At 43.7% G+C, this 17,197-nt stretch overlaps 1 protein-coding gene across 1 annotated transcript; it reads right to left on the reverse strand.

Annotated features, from left to right (window-relative positions):
* Window positions 1–36: 36 nt before the first annotated feature.
* Window positions 37–8,014, reverse strand: LOC138956631 (uncharacterized; the record flags this gene model as incomplete). The annotated part of the gene is made up of 3 exons (XM_070327938.1): window positions 7,704–8,014; window positions 2,852–3,046; window positions 37–180 (listed from the first exon to the last, which is right to left on the reverse strand). Coding segments are annotated over exons 1-3 (429 nt in total), but the record flags the coding sequence as incomplete, so codon positions are not given.
* Between the last annotated feature and the right edge of the window lie 9,183 nt (window positions 8,015–17,197).

The following is a 17,197-nucleotide window of genomic DNA, read 5'->3' on the forward strand; positions in this document are numbered from 1 at the left end:
GCCGAAGGTGTAGGCCTCGGCGCAGATCATGGCCACCATGTTGAAGGCCGAGGTAGTGACAATCACCACGTAGGACGACCCCTCGAAGCTGCAGTCCGGCGGCGGCGTCGTCGTCGTCTCTCCCGGCTTCTGGGGCTCGTACGTCAGCAAGTTGACGCCGAACGGGATGCAGTACGCTGCCTGGAGAGAAGAAAGAACGAGAATGCTATATACTTAAAGCTGTAAGCGAGAGATCTTTCAGCAGGTTGACGCCGAAGGGGATGCAGGACGCTGCCTGGAGAGAAGAAAGAACGAAAATGCTATATACTTAAAGCTGTAAGCGAGAGATCTTTCAGCAGGTTGACGTCGAACGGGATGCAGGACGCTGCCTGGAGAGAAGAAAGAACGAGAATGCTATATACTTAAAGCTGTAAGCGAGAGATCTGTCAGTAGGTTGGCGCCGGATGGGATACTGTTTGCTGCCTGGAGTGAAGGAAGAACTACATGTATAACTCAGCAACTATTCAAATGCACAACGAGAAGGATGAATGTTGTACACTTCAAGCTCCAAGCATGAGATGTTTCAGTAGGTTGACGCCAGGACAGAGTCCAGTATGCCGACGGGACAGCGGAAAGAATGCGAGTTAATTTAATAACAAAGGGGAATATCAAGAATGTAAAATAAGACAGCTACGTTTGTAAGCCCTAATATCTCAGAAGAAATTTAACTGATTCCCACCACACACACACACACACACACAAAATCAAAAACAAAGGGGAGTGAGCTCTGTAAACTTAGATAAGTGGGAGCGTATTCCCTCATCTCAGTGCTTAGGAGGTTTAGGAATGGACGACAAAGGATGAGGTTATTTTTCGCTCTTATTTTGGTGACGTTTTGTTCCTGTCGTGATTACCATATAGAGAATCAAAAAACAAGAAAGGTAGGTTGTTGGCACGTTTGTTATTGACAAAATTTCGCTCGGCTTCCTGACTAGTGGACGTAAACTGACAGAACTATCAAGATAAGTGTTGTGTGAATATTTGTTTGTCTGTTCACTTAAAAGACCGTTGGGTCGAAATATCTGTGAATGTTTTGTCAATAACAAACGTTCCAACAAACTACCATTCTTGTTTTTTTATTCTGAATTTTGGAACGTTGGCAGTCTCTTTGTTTTTGGATTTACCATATAGAGGTTCTGTGTTCCTCTTTATTGCCTTGATGAGATTTTAAAGAAGTGCATGTATAAAGGAGACGTCTTCTGCCTCTCGCGCTTACATGAGAAGGTTGAGGAAGAAACGGTTTATTTCATCTTGCACCTACCTTGAGGAGGTTTAGGAATAAACTGTTTATTTCATCTTGCACCTACCCTGAGGAGGTTTAGGAATAAACTGTTTATTTCATCTTGCACCTACCCTGAGGAGGTTTAGGAATAAACTGTTTATTTTGCCTTACACTGAACATGGAGAGGTTTAGGAAGAAACTGTATATTTCGTCTGACACCTACCATGATGAGGTTCAGGAAAAAACCCGGCATATCTCGTCTTACACTTAGCCTGAGGAGGGTTAGAAAACAAAACCTTGTATATTTCCTCTGACGCTTTCCCTGAGGAGGTTTAGAAAGAAACTGCATAGTTTGTCTTACACTTAGCCTGAGGAGGGTTAGAAAAAAAAACCTTGTATATTTCCTCTGACGCTTTCCCTGAGGAGGTTTAGAAAGAAACTGCATAGTTTGTCTTACACTTAGCCTGAGGAGGGTTAGAAAACAAAACCTTGTATATTTCCTCTGACGCTTTCCCTGAGGAGGTTTAGAAAGAAACTGCATAGTTTGTCTTACACTTAGCCTGAGGAGGGTTAGAAAACAAAACCTTGTATATTTCCTCTGACGCTTTCCCTGAGGAGGTTTAGAAAGAAACTGCATAGTTTGTCTTACACTTAGCCTGAGGAGGGTTAGAAAACAAAACCTTGTATATTTCCTCTGACGCTTTCCCTGAGGAGGTTTAGAAAGAAACTGCATAGTTTGTCTTACACTTAGCCTGAGGAGGGTTAGAAAACAAAACCTTGTATATTTCCTCTGACGCTTTCCCTGAGGAGGTTTAGAAAGAAACTGCATAGTTTGTCTTACACTTAGCCTGAGGAGGGTTAGAAAACAAAACCTTGTATATTTCCTCTGACGCTTTCCCTGAGGAGGTTTAGAAAGAAACTGCATAGTTTGTCTTACACTTAGCCTGAGGAGGGTTAGAAAAAAAAGCATATTTTGTCTTGCACTTACCTTGGGTAGGTTTAGGCAAAGAAACCTGTATCTCGTCTTACCCTTACACTGAGAGGGTTTAGGTAAAAGCCCGGTATATCTCGTCTTACTCTTAGCCTGAGGAGGGTAAGACAAAAATGCATATTTCGTCTTGCGCTTACCCAGAGTAGTTTAGAAAAAAAACCTTTTCTTCTTCTTCTGCGTTAATGGGCTGACACTCCCACGTACACACGTGTTTTCACACGAGTGGATTTTTACGCGTATGACCGTTTTTACCCCGCAATTTAGGCAGCCATACGCCGCTTTCGGAGGAAAACACCGTGAATACTTCAATCTTGCACTTACCTTGAGGAGGTTGAGGAAGACCTGTATATTTCGTCTGACACTTACCTTGAGGAGGTTGAGGAAGACCTGTATATTTCGTCTGAGACTTACCTTGAGGAAGACCTGTATATTTCGTCTGACACTTACCTTGAGGAGGTTGAGGAAGACCTGTATATTTCGTCTGACACTTACCTTGAGGAGGTTTAGGGGGAAAAATTGTATATCTTGCCTTGCACTTACCCTCAGAGGTTTAAAAAACACACCACCCACCCACCTTGTATATTTCATTTTTAACCTACCTTGAGGAGGTTGAGGAAGCAGGCGTGGATGAGGAAGGCAGAGGTCATCTTGCGTAAGGTACGCCGGAGGAGGACGGTGACGACCACCAGCAGGTTGAGGCTAATGCCCACAGCCCCCATGAAGAACAGGTAGTACGCCTCTTGTCGCTGCAGGTCGGAAGCCATGGCGCCACTCTGCCCTTCCTCGATAGATCTCTGTTGGTTTAAACAGAAGTTTATTTTAACAAAAGTTAAAATCATGACATGTATACAACATACACAGGTAACAGCAACAAGCTAGAAGCGTATAGTGGTGTTCCCGCATGGACAGTACAACGTAAGGCGGTAACGGCTGAACATATCGTCTAAACCAAATCTAGTAATAAGATAATAAACGTTGCATAATGATTATAAAGAAAGACAGTAAAAGGAAGGAAGGAGGGGAAGAAGAGGAATAAAAAGAAGAGGGATGGGTAGGAGATGTGCAGCAATTAAAGTTGTTGTCCGGCTTGTGGAGCATTGATTCTGGTTTGCCCAAAGCGGCCTGAACATTCAATGAACGAGTGTACTGTGGAAAAAAATGTTCCTGTTCAAATCTAGAGAATACTGTCTGTCTCAGTTTAGATCCCTGTTGACGCATAGGGTGAGAGAATATAGTACAAACGAAAATTGAGCATCCTGAAATTATCATAACTTCTCCGAAGAGAAGATTTCTTTGCAACAAACGCAATTTGGTAAAAGTTGAACAAACGACGAACTCGGGAGACGAGTAGGGAGAGAGAATATTATAGTACATGTACAGTCGAAAATTGAGCATCCTGAAATCATCATTACTTTTCCGAAGAGAAGATTTCTTTGCAACAAACGCAATTTGGTAAAAGTTGAACAAAAGACAAACTCGGGAGACGCATAGGGAGAGAGAATATAGTACAGACAAAAATGGAGCACCCTGAAATCATCCTAATTTTTAAACCAAAAGAGGACACAGCATGCAGTTACCAGGTAATTAAGACCTTTCTTTATCAATATTTTGGCAGCGACAAACAGCCTTCTTCAAGATTGTATGACAAGATCTTAAAAACAGGCATGTATAAAGGAGACGTCTTGTAATTTCATCCTAATTTCTCCGAAGAGAAGATTTCTCAGCAACGAACGCAATTTGGTCAAAGTTGAACAAAAGACGATTCCGGAAATAACTTTTTTTTTTGTGATGGGTTTTGGAAGATTGACTTTCCCTTGTTTTTCCATGCAAACACTTAGACAAACTACAGGTGACATTGTAGGCTTGCAGGCTCAGTGTGTTGACGACCTTCATCATGCAAACACTTAGACAAACTACAGGTGACATTGCAGGCTTGCAGGCTCAGTGTGTTGACGACCTTCATCATGCAAACACTTAGACAAACTACAGGTGACATTGTAGGCTTGCAGGCTCAGTGTGTTGACGACCTTCATCATGCAAACACTTAGACAAACTACAGGTGACATTGTAGGCTTGCAGGCTCAGTGTGTTGACGACCTTCATCATGCAAACACTTAGACAAACTACAGGTGACATTGCAGGCTTGCAGGCTCAGTGTGTTGACGACCTTCATCATGCAAACACTTAGACAAACTACAGGTGACATTGCAGGCTTGCAGGCTCAGTGTGTTGACGACCTTCATCATGCAAACACTTAGACAAACTACAGGTGACATTGCAGGCTTGCCTTAGTGTGTTGACGACCTTCATCATGCAAACACTTAGACAAACTACAGGTGACATTGTAGGCTTGCAGGCTCAGTGTGTTGACGACCTTCATCATGCAAACACTCAGACAAACTACAGGTGACATTGTAGGCTTGCAGGCTCAGTGTGTTGACGACCTTCATCATGCAAACACTTAGACAAACTACAGGTGACATTGTAGGTTTGCAGGCTCAGTGTGTTGACGACCTTCATCATGCAAACACTTAGACAAACTACAGGTGACATTGTAGGTTTGCAGGCTCAGTGTGTTGACGACCTTCATCATGCAAACACTTAGACAAATTACAGGTGACATTGCAGGCTTGCCTCAGTGTGTTGACGACCTTCATCATGCAGACACTTAGACAAACTACAGGTGACATTGTAGGCTTGCAGGCTCAGTGTGTTGACGACCTTCATCATGCAAACACTTAGACAAACTACAGGTGACATTGTAGGCTTGCAGGCTCAGTGTGTTGACGACCTTCATCATGCAAACACTTAGACAAACTACAGGTGACATTGTAGGCTTGCAGGCTCAGTGTGTTGACGACCTTCATCATGCAAACACTTAGACAAATTACAGGTGACATTGCAGGCTTGCCTCAGTGTGTTGACGACCTTCATCATGCAGACACTTAGACAAACTACAGGTGACATTGTAGGCTTGCAGGCTCAGTGTGTTGACGACCTTCATCATGCAAACACTTAGACAAACTACAGGTGACATTGTAGGCTTGCAGGCTCAGTGTGTTGACGACCTTCATCATGCAAACACTTAGACAAACTACAGGTGACATTGTAGGCTTGCAGGCTCAGTGTGTTGACGACCTTCATCATGCAAACACTTAGACAAACTACAGGTGACATTGTAGGCTTGCAGGCTCAGTGTGTTGACGACCTTCATCATGCAAACACTTAGACAAACTACAGGTGACATTGTAGGCTTGCAGGCTCAGTGTGTTGACGACCTTCATCATGCAAACACTTAGACAAACTACAGGTGACATTGTAGGCTTGCAGGCTCAGTGTGTTGACGACCTTCATCATGCAAACACTTAGACAAACTACAGGTGACATTGTAGGCTTGCAGGCTCAGTGTGTTGACGACCTTCATCATGCAAACACTTAGACAAACTACAGGTGACATTGCAGGCTTGCAGGCTCAGTGTGTTGACGACCTTCATCATGCAAACACATAGACAAACTACAGGTGACATTGCAGGCTTGCAGGCTCAGTGTGTTGACGACCTTCAGACAAACTACAGGTGACATTGCAGGCTTGCAGGCTCAGTGTGTTGACGACCTTCATCATGCAAACACTTAGACAAACTACAGGTGACATTGTAGGCTTGCAGGCTCAGTGTGTTGACGACCTTCATCATGCAAACACTTAGACAAACTACAGGTGACATTGTAGGCTTGCAGGCTCAGTGTGTTGACGACCTTCATCATGCAAACACTTAGACAAACTACAGGTGACATTGCAGGCTTGCAGGCTCAGTGTGTTGACGACCTTCATCATGCAAACACTTAGACAAACTACAGGTGACATTGCAGGCTTGCAGGCTCAGTGTGTTGACGACCTTCCTCATGCAAACACTTAGACAAACTACAGGTGACATTGCAGGCTTGCAGGCTCAGTGTGTTGACGACCTTCCTCATGCAAACACTTAGACAAACTACAGGTGACATTGCAGGCTTGCAGGCTCAGTGTGCTGACGACCTTCATCATGCAAACACTTAGACAAACTACAGGTGACATTGCAGGCTTGCCTTAGTGTGTTGACGACCTTCATCATGCAAACACTTAGACAAACTACAGGTGACATTGTAGGCTTGCAAGCTCAGTGTGTTGACGACCTTCATCATGCAAACACTTAGACAAACTACAGGTGACATTGCAGGCTTGCAGGCTCAGTGTGTTGACGACCTTCATCATGCAAGGCAAAGGGGTCACTCTTTCACAGCCCATACAAACTTGACACAGTTATTTCCGAACATCGTCTCTTCACTTTAGTTGCTCTCTCTATCTCAACTTTCTATTTCTCTTCCCTGTACTCCCGGTTTCTTTCCGTCTCAAGGCCACCCCCTACCCCCCACCCCCATCCCCTTCTGTGAAACTGTATTCCACATCGTCCCTTCACTTTCATTGGTCTTTTTTTTTTTTTTATCTATTTCTCTCCCCTCCCCCCCCCCCCCCCCTCTCCCCCCCCCCCCCCCCCCCCCCCCCCCCATCCCACCTCCGAAACAGCGTCACTTAGTTTCATTTCGTCTCTCTAATCTCTCTATTTCTCTTCCTTGCACTCCCATTTTCTTCCCGTCTACCGTCCACCCCCCCCTCTCCTTCACCTCCTCCGGGTGTCACTCGAAGCCTTCACCTTGACAGGAATAATAAGGGGGGAAGGTGCAGCTGTGGTTATTTTGTCCATCACTGATAGGCGGGAGCAGTCCTTCGCTCCGTCCAGCGTGCGATCAGCTGTCCATCCTGATTGCTTCTTTCACTAGGCCCCCCCCCCTCCCCCCGTCCCCGTCCCCTCCCACTCCCCTTCCCGTTCCTCTGCTCTGATCGCCGTGTGCTTTCTGTGTGTGTATGTGTGTGTGTGTGTGGGGGGTCTGTGTGAGAGTGTGTGTGAGAGAGACGAGAGCCAGAGAGAGAGAGAGAGAGAGAGAGAGAGGGGGGACGGCGGACGGCAGAAAGAGATGATGAGGCAAAGAGGCAAGGCGGAACACACACACACACACATATACACACATATACACACACATACTCTCGAACACACACACACACACACACACACACCACACACATACTCTCGAACACACACACACACACACACACACACACATACACACACTCTCGAACACACACACACACACACACACACACACACACACACACACACACACACACATACACACACTCTCGAACACACACACACACACATACACACACACACACATACACACACACACACACACACACCTCTCTTCTACAGGTCCCTCACCCTTTCAACTCAACTCTTTCGCTCTCTGTGCATACCCTCTTAATCTGTCCTCTCCACCTTTCTCCACATCCCAACCCGACCCCCCCACCCCTCCCCACCCACCCCAAATACTCCCCCCCCTCCCCTTCATCAATACCTGATGTTGATAGGCAGGACCATGCTCATCAGCAGGCACAAAGCTGGCGCCGTTGTCGCTGTTGGTGGCGAGAGAGCCGTTGGGCATCATTGTGTGATGGGGAGGAACGAGGGGTAGGGCTAGGCAGCAACGGCAGTGACAGTCGTCGTTGTGGTGGTGCTGGTTTTGTCATGACGGTTTTTGGCGGAAGTCTTTCTTACTCGTTTTGTCGTCTGTTGGAAAAGAGAAAGAAAGGAGAGTTGTTTATGAGTATGTGGGTGATAAAATGAAATTAAAGATGAAAGGAGTGCCGAATTGAAAATCACCGTCATCGTCGTTGTCGTCATCATTATCATCTGCATTATTATCTTCAGCACCAGTGATAGAATCAGCATCATCATCATTAACAGCCCATAACCACATCAAACACCACTGTCCGCTACTTGTACTACTGTATCTGTAGCGTGTTCGTTGTGGTTCTCATTAACTTTCTCATTGTCAATTTCAGAAAAAAAGATAAACGGAGAGAGAGAGAGAGAGAGAGAGAGAGAGAGAGAGAGAGAGAGAGAGAGAGAGAGAGAGAGAGAGAGACAGACAGACAGACAGACAGACAGACAGACAGACAGACAGACAAAGAGACAGAGACACAGACAGAGAGACACAGACAGAGAGACAGAGACAGAGAGATTTCCTGAAAGCCTCTCGTGTCAGGAAGCTGACGCAACTATTGCATTATTTGAAAATAAAACACTGCCGAACTCGATTTAGACCCGAAAGCTGATAATAAAAACAAGCTGTACACGGAGCATAACATTCCCTTATTCCTATTCGACGAAGAATAAAGCCTTTACAGAAATAAGGTTTCTGCGTGAGTGAATTGACGACCCTCATCATGTGGTTTGTTGTTGCATGAGGGCTAATACAGGATATTACAACAAAGATATTACATTGAAAAGAAATTGAATCTTATCAGGAATAGAAATGTTGAATTTTTGTCAGAGTGGTTACCCTATGCGAATATATGTTAGGTTATTGACCAAGGCGAAGTGTCCATTTCAGCTTAACTTTTTGTACAGTTTAAAATTGTAGGTCTTTATAAGATTTTATAAGAGCGTGTGTGTATGTCTTATGTCTGTCTGCTTCACTTATCCTCTTACCTGTCTGTCACCCTGTTACCCCCCTCTCACTCTCTCTCTCTCTCTCTCTCTCCTCTCTCTCTCTCTCTCTCTCTCTCTCTCTTTTTTTTTTTATCAGTATTGTCGGTATGTTACATGTCCGTCTGTCGGTTAGGTCCTAATGTTGTATGTCTTGTATACTTGCCATTTACATATTTATTATACATGTTGAAGGATGAATGAAGATACATTGTAGACGGATGCATGTTATGGATTAAAAGCCCCACGATGATTGCTTGGCAAAAAAAAAAAAAAAAAAAAAAAAAAAAAAAAAACCATTCCCTTATTCCTATTCGACGAAGAATAAAGCCTTTACAGAAATAAGGTTTCTGCGTGAGTGAATTGACGACCCTCATCATGTGGTTTGTTGTTGCATGAGGGCTAATACAGGATGCTTGCAATGTGATTGGTTCAATTTGGGTCAATGTCATCGTTGAATCCAGGTTTTTATTGCGTTTAGAGTACGGTTTCTTACTTACTTACTTATTTACTTACGTATTAACGTACTTACTTAAGTACTTTCTTACTTAGAATAAAAAACACCAAGAAAGGTAATTTGTTGGAACGTTTGTTATTGACAAAACAATACGTTACAATTTGTGTTTTTTTGTCAATAACAAACGTTTCAACAAATTACCTTTCTTGTTTTTTGATTCTGAATTTTGGAACGTTGGCAGCTAGTCTCTTTGTTTTTGGACTTACTAACTTACATACTTACTTACTTACTTACTTACTGCGCACGCTGCCGTAAGAAAGTACCAGAATAGATACATTAAAAGAAAGACTGTACGAGTAGTGTACAGTAAAACCTCCAAGAACACCCCCTGTTTTCCTCCCGCAGTGGGGCACTGCGGTTATGAAATTAAAGGCCCCTCCTGTTTTTGGAACCGCAGGAGCTTTCTAGTTTGCTGTTAGGTAGATTTTTGGTTCCTCTTTCCTGTCATGCTCTCTTTTTCTTCATGAATTCTTTTCTTTTTTCTGCCTTCTTGCTCATTCACCTGTATTTTTTTCCAAAAATCTCTTCTCTTGCCGCTTGTCTCGCGATTCATGTATAGTTTAATCTGTTAGTGTTCTGATGTAAGTCCAGCAGTAGATAGGTTAAGCCTATTTTAACATACTGGAAACTGGTAATCTTCCAGTAGGTATTAATTTAGTTTTACTAAAGCCTGCTGGGACACAAGTAATGGGTTAGTGCATTTGTAAACAGGAATCGCTTGACAAGTGGCCCCCTTCATCCCCCCCTTCCTCGTCCTGATATGGCTCTGCGTAGTCGGCTGGACGTTAAGCAACAAATAAACAAAACAAAAAAACCCCTGTTTTCCGACCGAATACTTCGGCATTGATGCCTCTTGCACAGTAAGTGACCTCCGAATAGCGACACCATCCATTTCACGACCGATTTTTTTCCGGACAAGTTGGAAGGTCGCGTTTGAGACGTTTGGTTGTTGTACAAGTATGGACAAGTCTAAGCGGGGCTGTGACGGCCAGCGGGAGGTTTTACGTGGGAAGAAAGGTATCTTTGAAGGCACACTTCGGCTTTCCATCCCAGAGCTGTCCAGGCTTTTACACACATGTGGCAAGATATATCCCTTCATTAGATCACATATGGAATATAGGCCTGAATATTGCGTGAGAATCCTTTGCCGAATTCATTTTGCAGATTGTCAATAGTGTGAGTTTGTTTGTTTGTTTGTTTGTTTGTTTGTTTGTTTGCTTAACGCTCAGCCGACGACAAAGGGCCATATCAGGGCGGTGCTGCTCTGACATATCACGTGCGCCACACACAAGACAGAAGTCGCAGCACAGGCTTCATGTCTCACCCAGTCACATTATTCTGACACCGGACCAACCAGTCCTAGCACTAACCCCATAATGCCAGACGCCAGGCGGAGCAGCCACTAGATTGCCAATTTTAAAGTTTTAGGTTTGTCCCGGCCGGGGTTCGAACCCACGACCTCCCGATCACGGGGCGGACGCCTTACCACTGGGCCAACCGTGCCGGTCAATAGTGTGAGTTAGGAGCTGGATTCAGACAAATAAAATGTGCACAGAGAGCAGTCAGACAGCTGGCATTTGGTATGTGTCCAAGTGGAGGGATGGCTTATCGTATGTAGCAGTCTGTACACATCTCACATTGTCAGCAACATGGCTTATTTGTTTGTTTGTTTGCTTAACGCCCAGCCGACCACGAAGGGCCATATCAGGGCGGTACATGGCTTATCGTATGTAGCAGTCTGTACACATCTCACATTGTCAGCAACATGGCTTATCGTATGTAGCAGTCTGTACACATCTCACATTGTCAGCAACATGGCTTATCGTATGTAGCAGTCTGTACACATCTCACATTGTCAGCAACATGGCTTATCGTATGTAGCAGTCTGTACACATCTTACATTGTCAGCAACATGGCTTATCGTATGTAACCGTCTGTACACATCTCACATTGTCAGCAACATGGCTTATCGTATGTAGCAGTCTGTACACATCTCACATTGTCAGCAACATGGCTTATCGTATACAGCAGTCTGTACACATCTCACATTGTCAGCAACATGGCTTATCGTATGTAGCAGTCTGTACACATCTCACATTGTCAGCAACATTGCTTACCCCCCGCGGGTTAGGGGGAAGAATTTACCCGATGCTCCCCAGCATGTCGTAAGAGGCGACTAACGGATTCTGTTTCTCCTTTTGCCCTTGTTAAGTGTTTCTTGTATAGAATATAGTCAATGTTTTTACAGATTTTAGTCAAGCAGTATGTACGAAATGTTAAGTCCTTTGTACTGGAAACTTGCATTCTCCCAATAAGGTCATATATTGTACTACGTTGCAAGCCCCTGGAGCAATTTTTTGATTAGTGCTTTTGTGAACAAGAAACAATTAACAAGTGGCTCTATCCCATCTCCCCCCCCCCCCCCCTTTCCCCGTCGCGATATAACCTTCGTGGTTGAAAACGACGTTAAACACCAAATAAAGAAAGAATAAAGCAACATTGCTTACACGGGAAGGACCTTGGCGTTAAACCAACACCTCTTGTGGTTCATGCATTGAATATCATAAGTTGATTTTCCCACACACTTCATAACGTATCGATCTGAATTACGGGTGATGGAATGACCTGCTGCCTTGCCTGCTGAAGGGGGATTTAAGCGAAGCGGTCGAGTCCCTGGGCGTAGCTAGACTTTTGCAAAATGAGTGCAGTGTTACGTGTATGATGGTGAATTATTAACAGCGTATAGTATAGTTACTAATATGACATGGATGAGTAGACTGTCTTTTAGCGCTGCCCTTCTCAGGTTGAGAGAGAGAGAGAGAGAGAGAGAGAGAGAGAGAGAGAGAGAGAGAGAGAGAGAGAGAGAGAGAGAGAGAGAGAGAGAGAGAGAGAGAGAGAGAGAGAGAGAGAGAGAGAGAGGTTGGGAGGGGGGGGGGGGGGGGGCATTGTTACTAAACACAGAAATCAGTTCAGACAAGTAGAAGTGGCAGGGAAAATAAAAGGGGCGAGGTTTTGCAAAACAACCCTTTTAGTGTTTCCCGTATTCCCGTTTCCTTTGGGCATCGTTCCGTTTTCTTTGGACCAAAATCTTAAACATTCGTAATGGCACATACCAGGTTGTGTGTGTGTGTGTGTGTGTGTGTGTGTGTGTGTGTGTGTGTGTGTTTGTGTGCGTGTGTGCGTGCGTGCGTGCGTGCGTGCGTGCGTGTTGTGTGTGTGCGTGCGTGCGTGCGTGTTGTGTGTACGTGCATGCGTGCGTGCGTGCTGTGTGTGTGTGTGTGCGCGCAAGCGATATTTGCCCCCGCAAAAATGGCCGATATTCGCCCCCGCAAAATATGTCGGCATTCAGACTCCCAGAAACGTCGATAACTAGAATTCCGTTTTGTTGGCATATAATTAAATACACATTTGTCTTAATCACACGGGTTGGATAAAGTTAAACTTAAAGATACCTTTCTTCCTGTTCAGTGATGATGTAAACCTCTGCAGGCTTTTTGGGAACGCGTATTTCACACACCTATGTCAGCCTGTACAGTTAATTCAGCTTAATAATATCACACTGTATACGCAGCAGACAGGCTGTTGCAAAAGTTGAGACGGCACTGTGTTGACCTCATTTAAAAAAAAATCAAATGGATTGAAGTTTAGGTATTTATCTAAGTGATGGATGCTGGTTTTCCCAGAAAACAAATTGGCAGTGTCTTTCGTGTTTACATTTTTTTTATTTGGTCCACACGGGAATGAAGTTACTTTTTCTTTCGCTTCCTTCCTTTCTTCCTCCATCCTTTCTTTCTTTCTTTTCTGACCGTTCGAACCCGATTCTAAACTCAGTTACTTACTGACGCAGCGCTAACAGAAAGACAGACAGCGACATGCAGTGAAAGAAACTATAGAGGTCCCTTGACACTGACAAACCGCCCACTGTCCTTCCCTTGACACTGACAAACCGCCCACTGTCCTTCCCTTGACACCAGCATTACTGTCTTGCCGTTACCGGGAGTTCCTACAACGCATAATGGACGGCTACCATTACTAAGTCGTATTGATTGTTCTTGTGGCAAGAACCGCATATTTGCCCTGCACAGTGAAATGTTAGCATTGCCACTGAGTTGTCAATAAAGTCAGATAGGTTTTATAAATCAGACATTTTTAGTTGCATAATAAATTAAAGGCATTTTGCATGTTGTGTTGACAACTTTTTGGGGGGTTGTTTCTGCCGTCTTGAAATAAACCTGAGAGTAATAAGATACGTATTCGCTTCCATGATCAACACAGTCTTGATTTTCACGGAATTTGCGTAACATTTGTTTATGTCTGAAGCAATCGGCCATTAGTTTGTGTGTGTGTGTGTGTGTGTGTGTGTGTGTGTGTGTGTGTGTGTGGGGGGGGGGTCGGGGGGGGGGGGGGGGGGTCATTTATTACGAACGTTGATACTTTCTGAAACTGTTGAAAATATGGAGTACGTATTCTTTTCTTTCTGCATGCATAGCTATTGGTATTGGTATTGATATTGGTTTCACATCGTCCTTTGAGGTTACCCTCATTGAACCTTTATTGTACACTCTGCTCAATACTACCCTAACGTGCAGCTGATCCGATAGTGTACAGCCATTCTGTGCATTTAAACAACGTACGACAGTGGATCGAACTCTTTTGACCTCCGACTTTGGCAAAGGACCACATACACTTGCAGACCACGAACTGCTTGGCAGGCAAAGCCCAGGGACTGTCCGCTCATGGTCATTTGAGTTAGCCAGGGTGTAATTACTGCCCAGCTGCGTGAAATCACCGTCTTACGGCGCGTGCTTCGCGAAGTAGGTGGGTGGTGCGCGGGCTAGATACGTTATTTGGCACGGTACATTGCAGTCCTCGACAATTTGATACAATTACATCCCCCCCCCCCCCCCTTTACAACCTTGCCGTTTAACATTTTCACTTCATGATATCTGATATCTGATATATTTACAGATATAAAGTTAGTTGTAGGGACTTTCAAAAACAATAACAAAAAGCGGTTAGGTACTTGTAGGGACTTAATTAAAAATTAAAAATAAATAACTGAACTAACTTCGTGATACCTGTAAATTTACATCTGTTTAAAGACTCCCTCCTTTTTAGAACCTGGTTTTCTTAGATTTGTGAAGGTCTTGAAAGTGTGTGTGTGGGTGTGTGTGTGTATATATGTGTGTGTGTGTGTGTGTGGGGGGTATCCACTGTACTCATCACGACAAGACACGATTCGATTCGATTCGCAAGAATCGTGATAAGCCGGAATGTCTGCTTTCCTCCTGCTGAAATCTAAAAATGCCGGAAATGGAAGCGGCAAGTTGAATCGGCCATTCTTGATATTCCGTTGAAACAGTTAAGAACATTCCGGGCAAATTTTATATATATATCCGAGAGAATCGGCCATTCTTGATATTCCGTTAATAGTGGGGCTCGTATGTTGCAGACGCACTCATAAATCATTCACATCTTGCAACAAACATCATACTTTGTGATATTGTTCCTTATAATTATTTAAGGGATTTCAGATACAGAGCCACTTCAGAAATCGTTTTTTTTGTTTTTGATAGGGAATAAAAGGCTGCATTTACAGCAGACGAAATTCGTACCAAAAGCGCTCAGCAGTAAATATTCCCAACTCAGCAAATGTAAAATTCAATGGTTTACCATGCACCAGAAGTTGTCTGCTGATAACACATGCATGACATAAATACTCTTATGGGTATTTTTGTGTTCTGGTATTTAATTTGATCGTTTTTAGAATTTTATATATCCGCAGCATGAAAATTCAAGATGGCGGCCTCCGCAACATTGCGTGTTTTGATTTGAGCGAAAACAACGTTTCTGAAGGTAAGTTTTCAAGAATACGCATCCATTCACCAATGTCACATCATTTTACTGTTTAATTCTCCCCTGGGGTCTGTTATTCATCGGGTGAAGCGCTGAAATGCAGAGACTTTGTTTAATCTTGCAATAGCTCATCAGCTGGATTGTGATGCTGATAGATCTAGATCTATCTGTTGATTACAAGTAAGGAAATCATGATCGGCACGCTGGTGATTTTAAACAGATTAGGTCTAAACGAACTTTGAATAAAAGGCGAGGAGAAAGAGATTGTTCATGGTATGATAAATGATTAGTCCTGCCTACGTTAAGGACTTCCATAAGGTGGGGAGGGGTAGAGTCAAAAACTGAGTGAGGGTAGGCCAGATAGTAGGATGACCAGCTGGAGATAAAAACACTCCACTCCCCATGTCTTTACAGTGTTGTGATCAAACTTTCAAAGACGGTAGGTAACAGACAAAAGCATACAGTGTATACTAATCAAATGAGATAAGTGGTTTTGAAAAATGAAGAGGTACCGCTCTTTGAGTTTTACAATTTTGGTTTGTTGCTTGTTTCTCATCCTTTTGCTTATTTTAAGTTGACCGTGCATTGGTGTGAATTTTATTTTTACAGGATATATACAAGAGTTACACCACATGCCGGTTCCTGGGAACAAGCGTTCTGCATTTATTCCGGTGCCACAGAAGGGAGCTGATTTCACTAGTACTACTGTATCCAGGTTTGTTACCTAATACATCTTAACAGTAAGATGTTTTTATTTGTATTAATTGGAACATGTTTGCACATCATTTGTAAGCGACCTCTGTGAATTTGATGGGTTTAACGTACGAACCCTCACTATGGTCAACATTCTGTTAGCGACTGTTTGAAGCGAATAAATGTAGCGGTCAGAAAGATTCCAGAATCAGTTGGGTCACTGGAAACTGTGTTTGTTTGTTTTTTTAACCTGAAACAGTAAGAATTATACGAATTCATGAAATACAATTTTCTTTCATTTTGGTCTGTTGTGTGAAGACTTGCTAACCCGGCTTTGACCGACTCTCTGAGATAGTAAACATTATTCAAATACATTCAAATAAAAATGTCACTTTTCATCTTTTGTGTGAAGGGTACCCCAGGCTGATTTCCTGCACCATGGATGTAGAGGAGGCCAGACAGTCTGCTTCTCATTCCAGCTGTGTTGCGTTTTTTTCTGCTCGTGAAGTGTATCGCCACATTGCCAAAGCCATTGGCCAAGAGAAGTCACCCTGTCTGCCCATTTTGCATAGCCTTACAGGCTGTGACACTATGTCGTTCTTCAATGGTATTGGGGAATCAGAAGGCTTGGGAAGTATGGCAAGCATTTGAAGACGTCACTCAAACTTTCTTCAGGTTGTCTGCTCCTCTTTGTAAGCTGAGTACCACTGACAGGGCAGCACAAGAGCTTTTTGGTGTACATTTGTAGGACAAAACCAGCAACGTACTGGGTGTAAACAGTGCTAGACGGTACCTCTTCAGTAAAAAGAGCTGCCAAATTGACCATAATCCCCTTACAAGTGAGGTGCTGCTGCAGGACATGAAATTGAGAAGAGCCATCTACCTGTTAGACTTCCAAACTCTGTGGGCTGGCAGTTCAAGGCTGGAAAGTGGGAGTCATTCTGGACGAGCTTTCAAGAGGTATCCAGCGTGTGCCGAGAACTCATGGGGTGTGCCTGCAAGAAGAGCTGTACAACAAAACGCTGCAAATGCTGCAAAGAAGGACTGCAGAGCACAGCTCTCTGCAAATGTGTTTGCATGCCTGTGAAAACTGTCAGCATCTAAACTGTGCAAAAATATTATTGCACCCATTTTCATACCCCAACTCAAACATTTATTCCTGTGTCATTTTATTCAAACTGTCTATGCCATTAAAGGCTCGCATCTTCGCTATCTGGCACATTTTTTTTTTTAACATCATCATTTACGCCGTCAAAATAAGGATACCCTTGACGTGACAAAGAGATGTGACAAAA

Source organism: Littorina saxatilis, unplaced genomic scaffold, assembly GCF_037325665.1.
Source record: "Littorina saxatilis isolate snail1 unplaced genomic scaffold, US_GU_Lsax_2.0 scaffold_1893, whole genome shotgun sequence".
NCBI lineage: Eukaryota > Metazoa > Mollusca > Gastropoda > Littorinimorpha > Littorinidae > Littorina > Littorina saxatilis.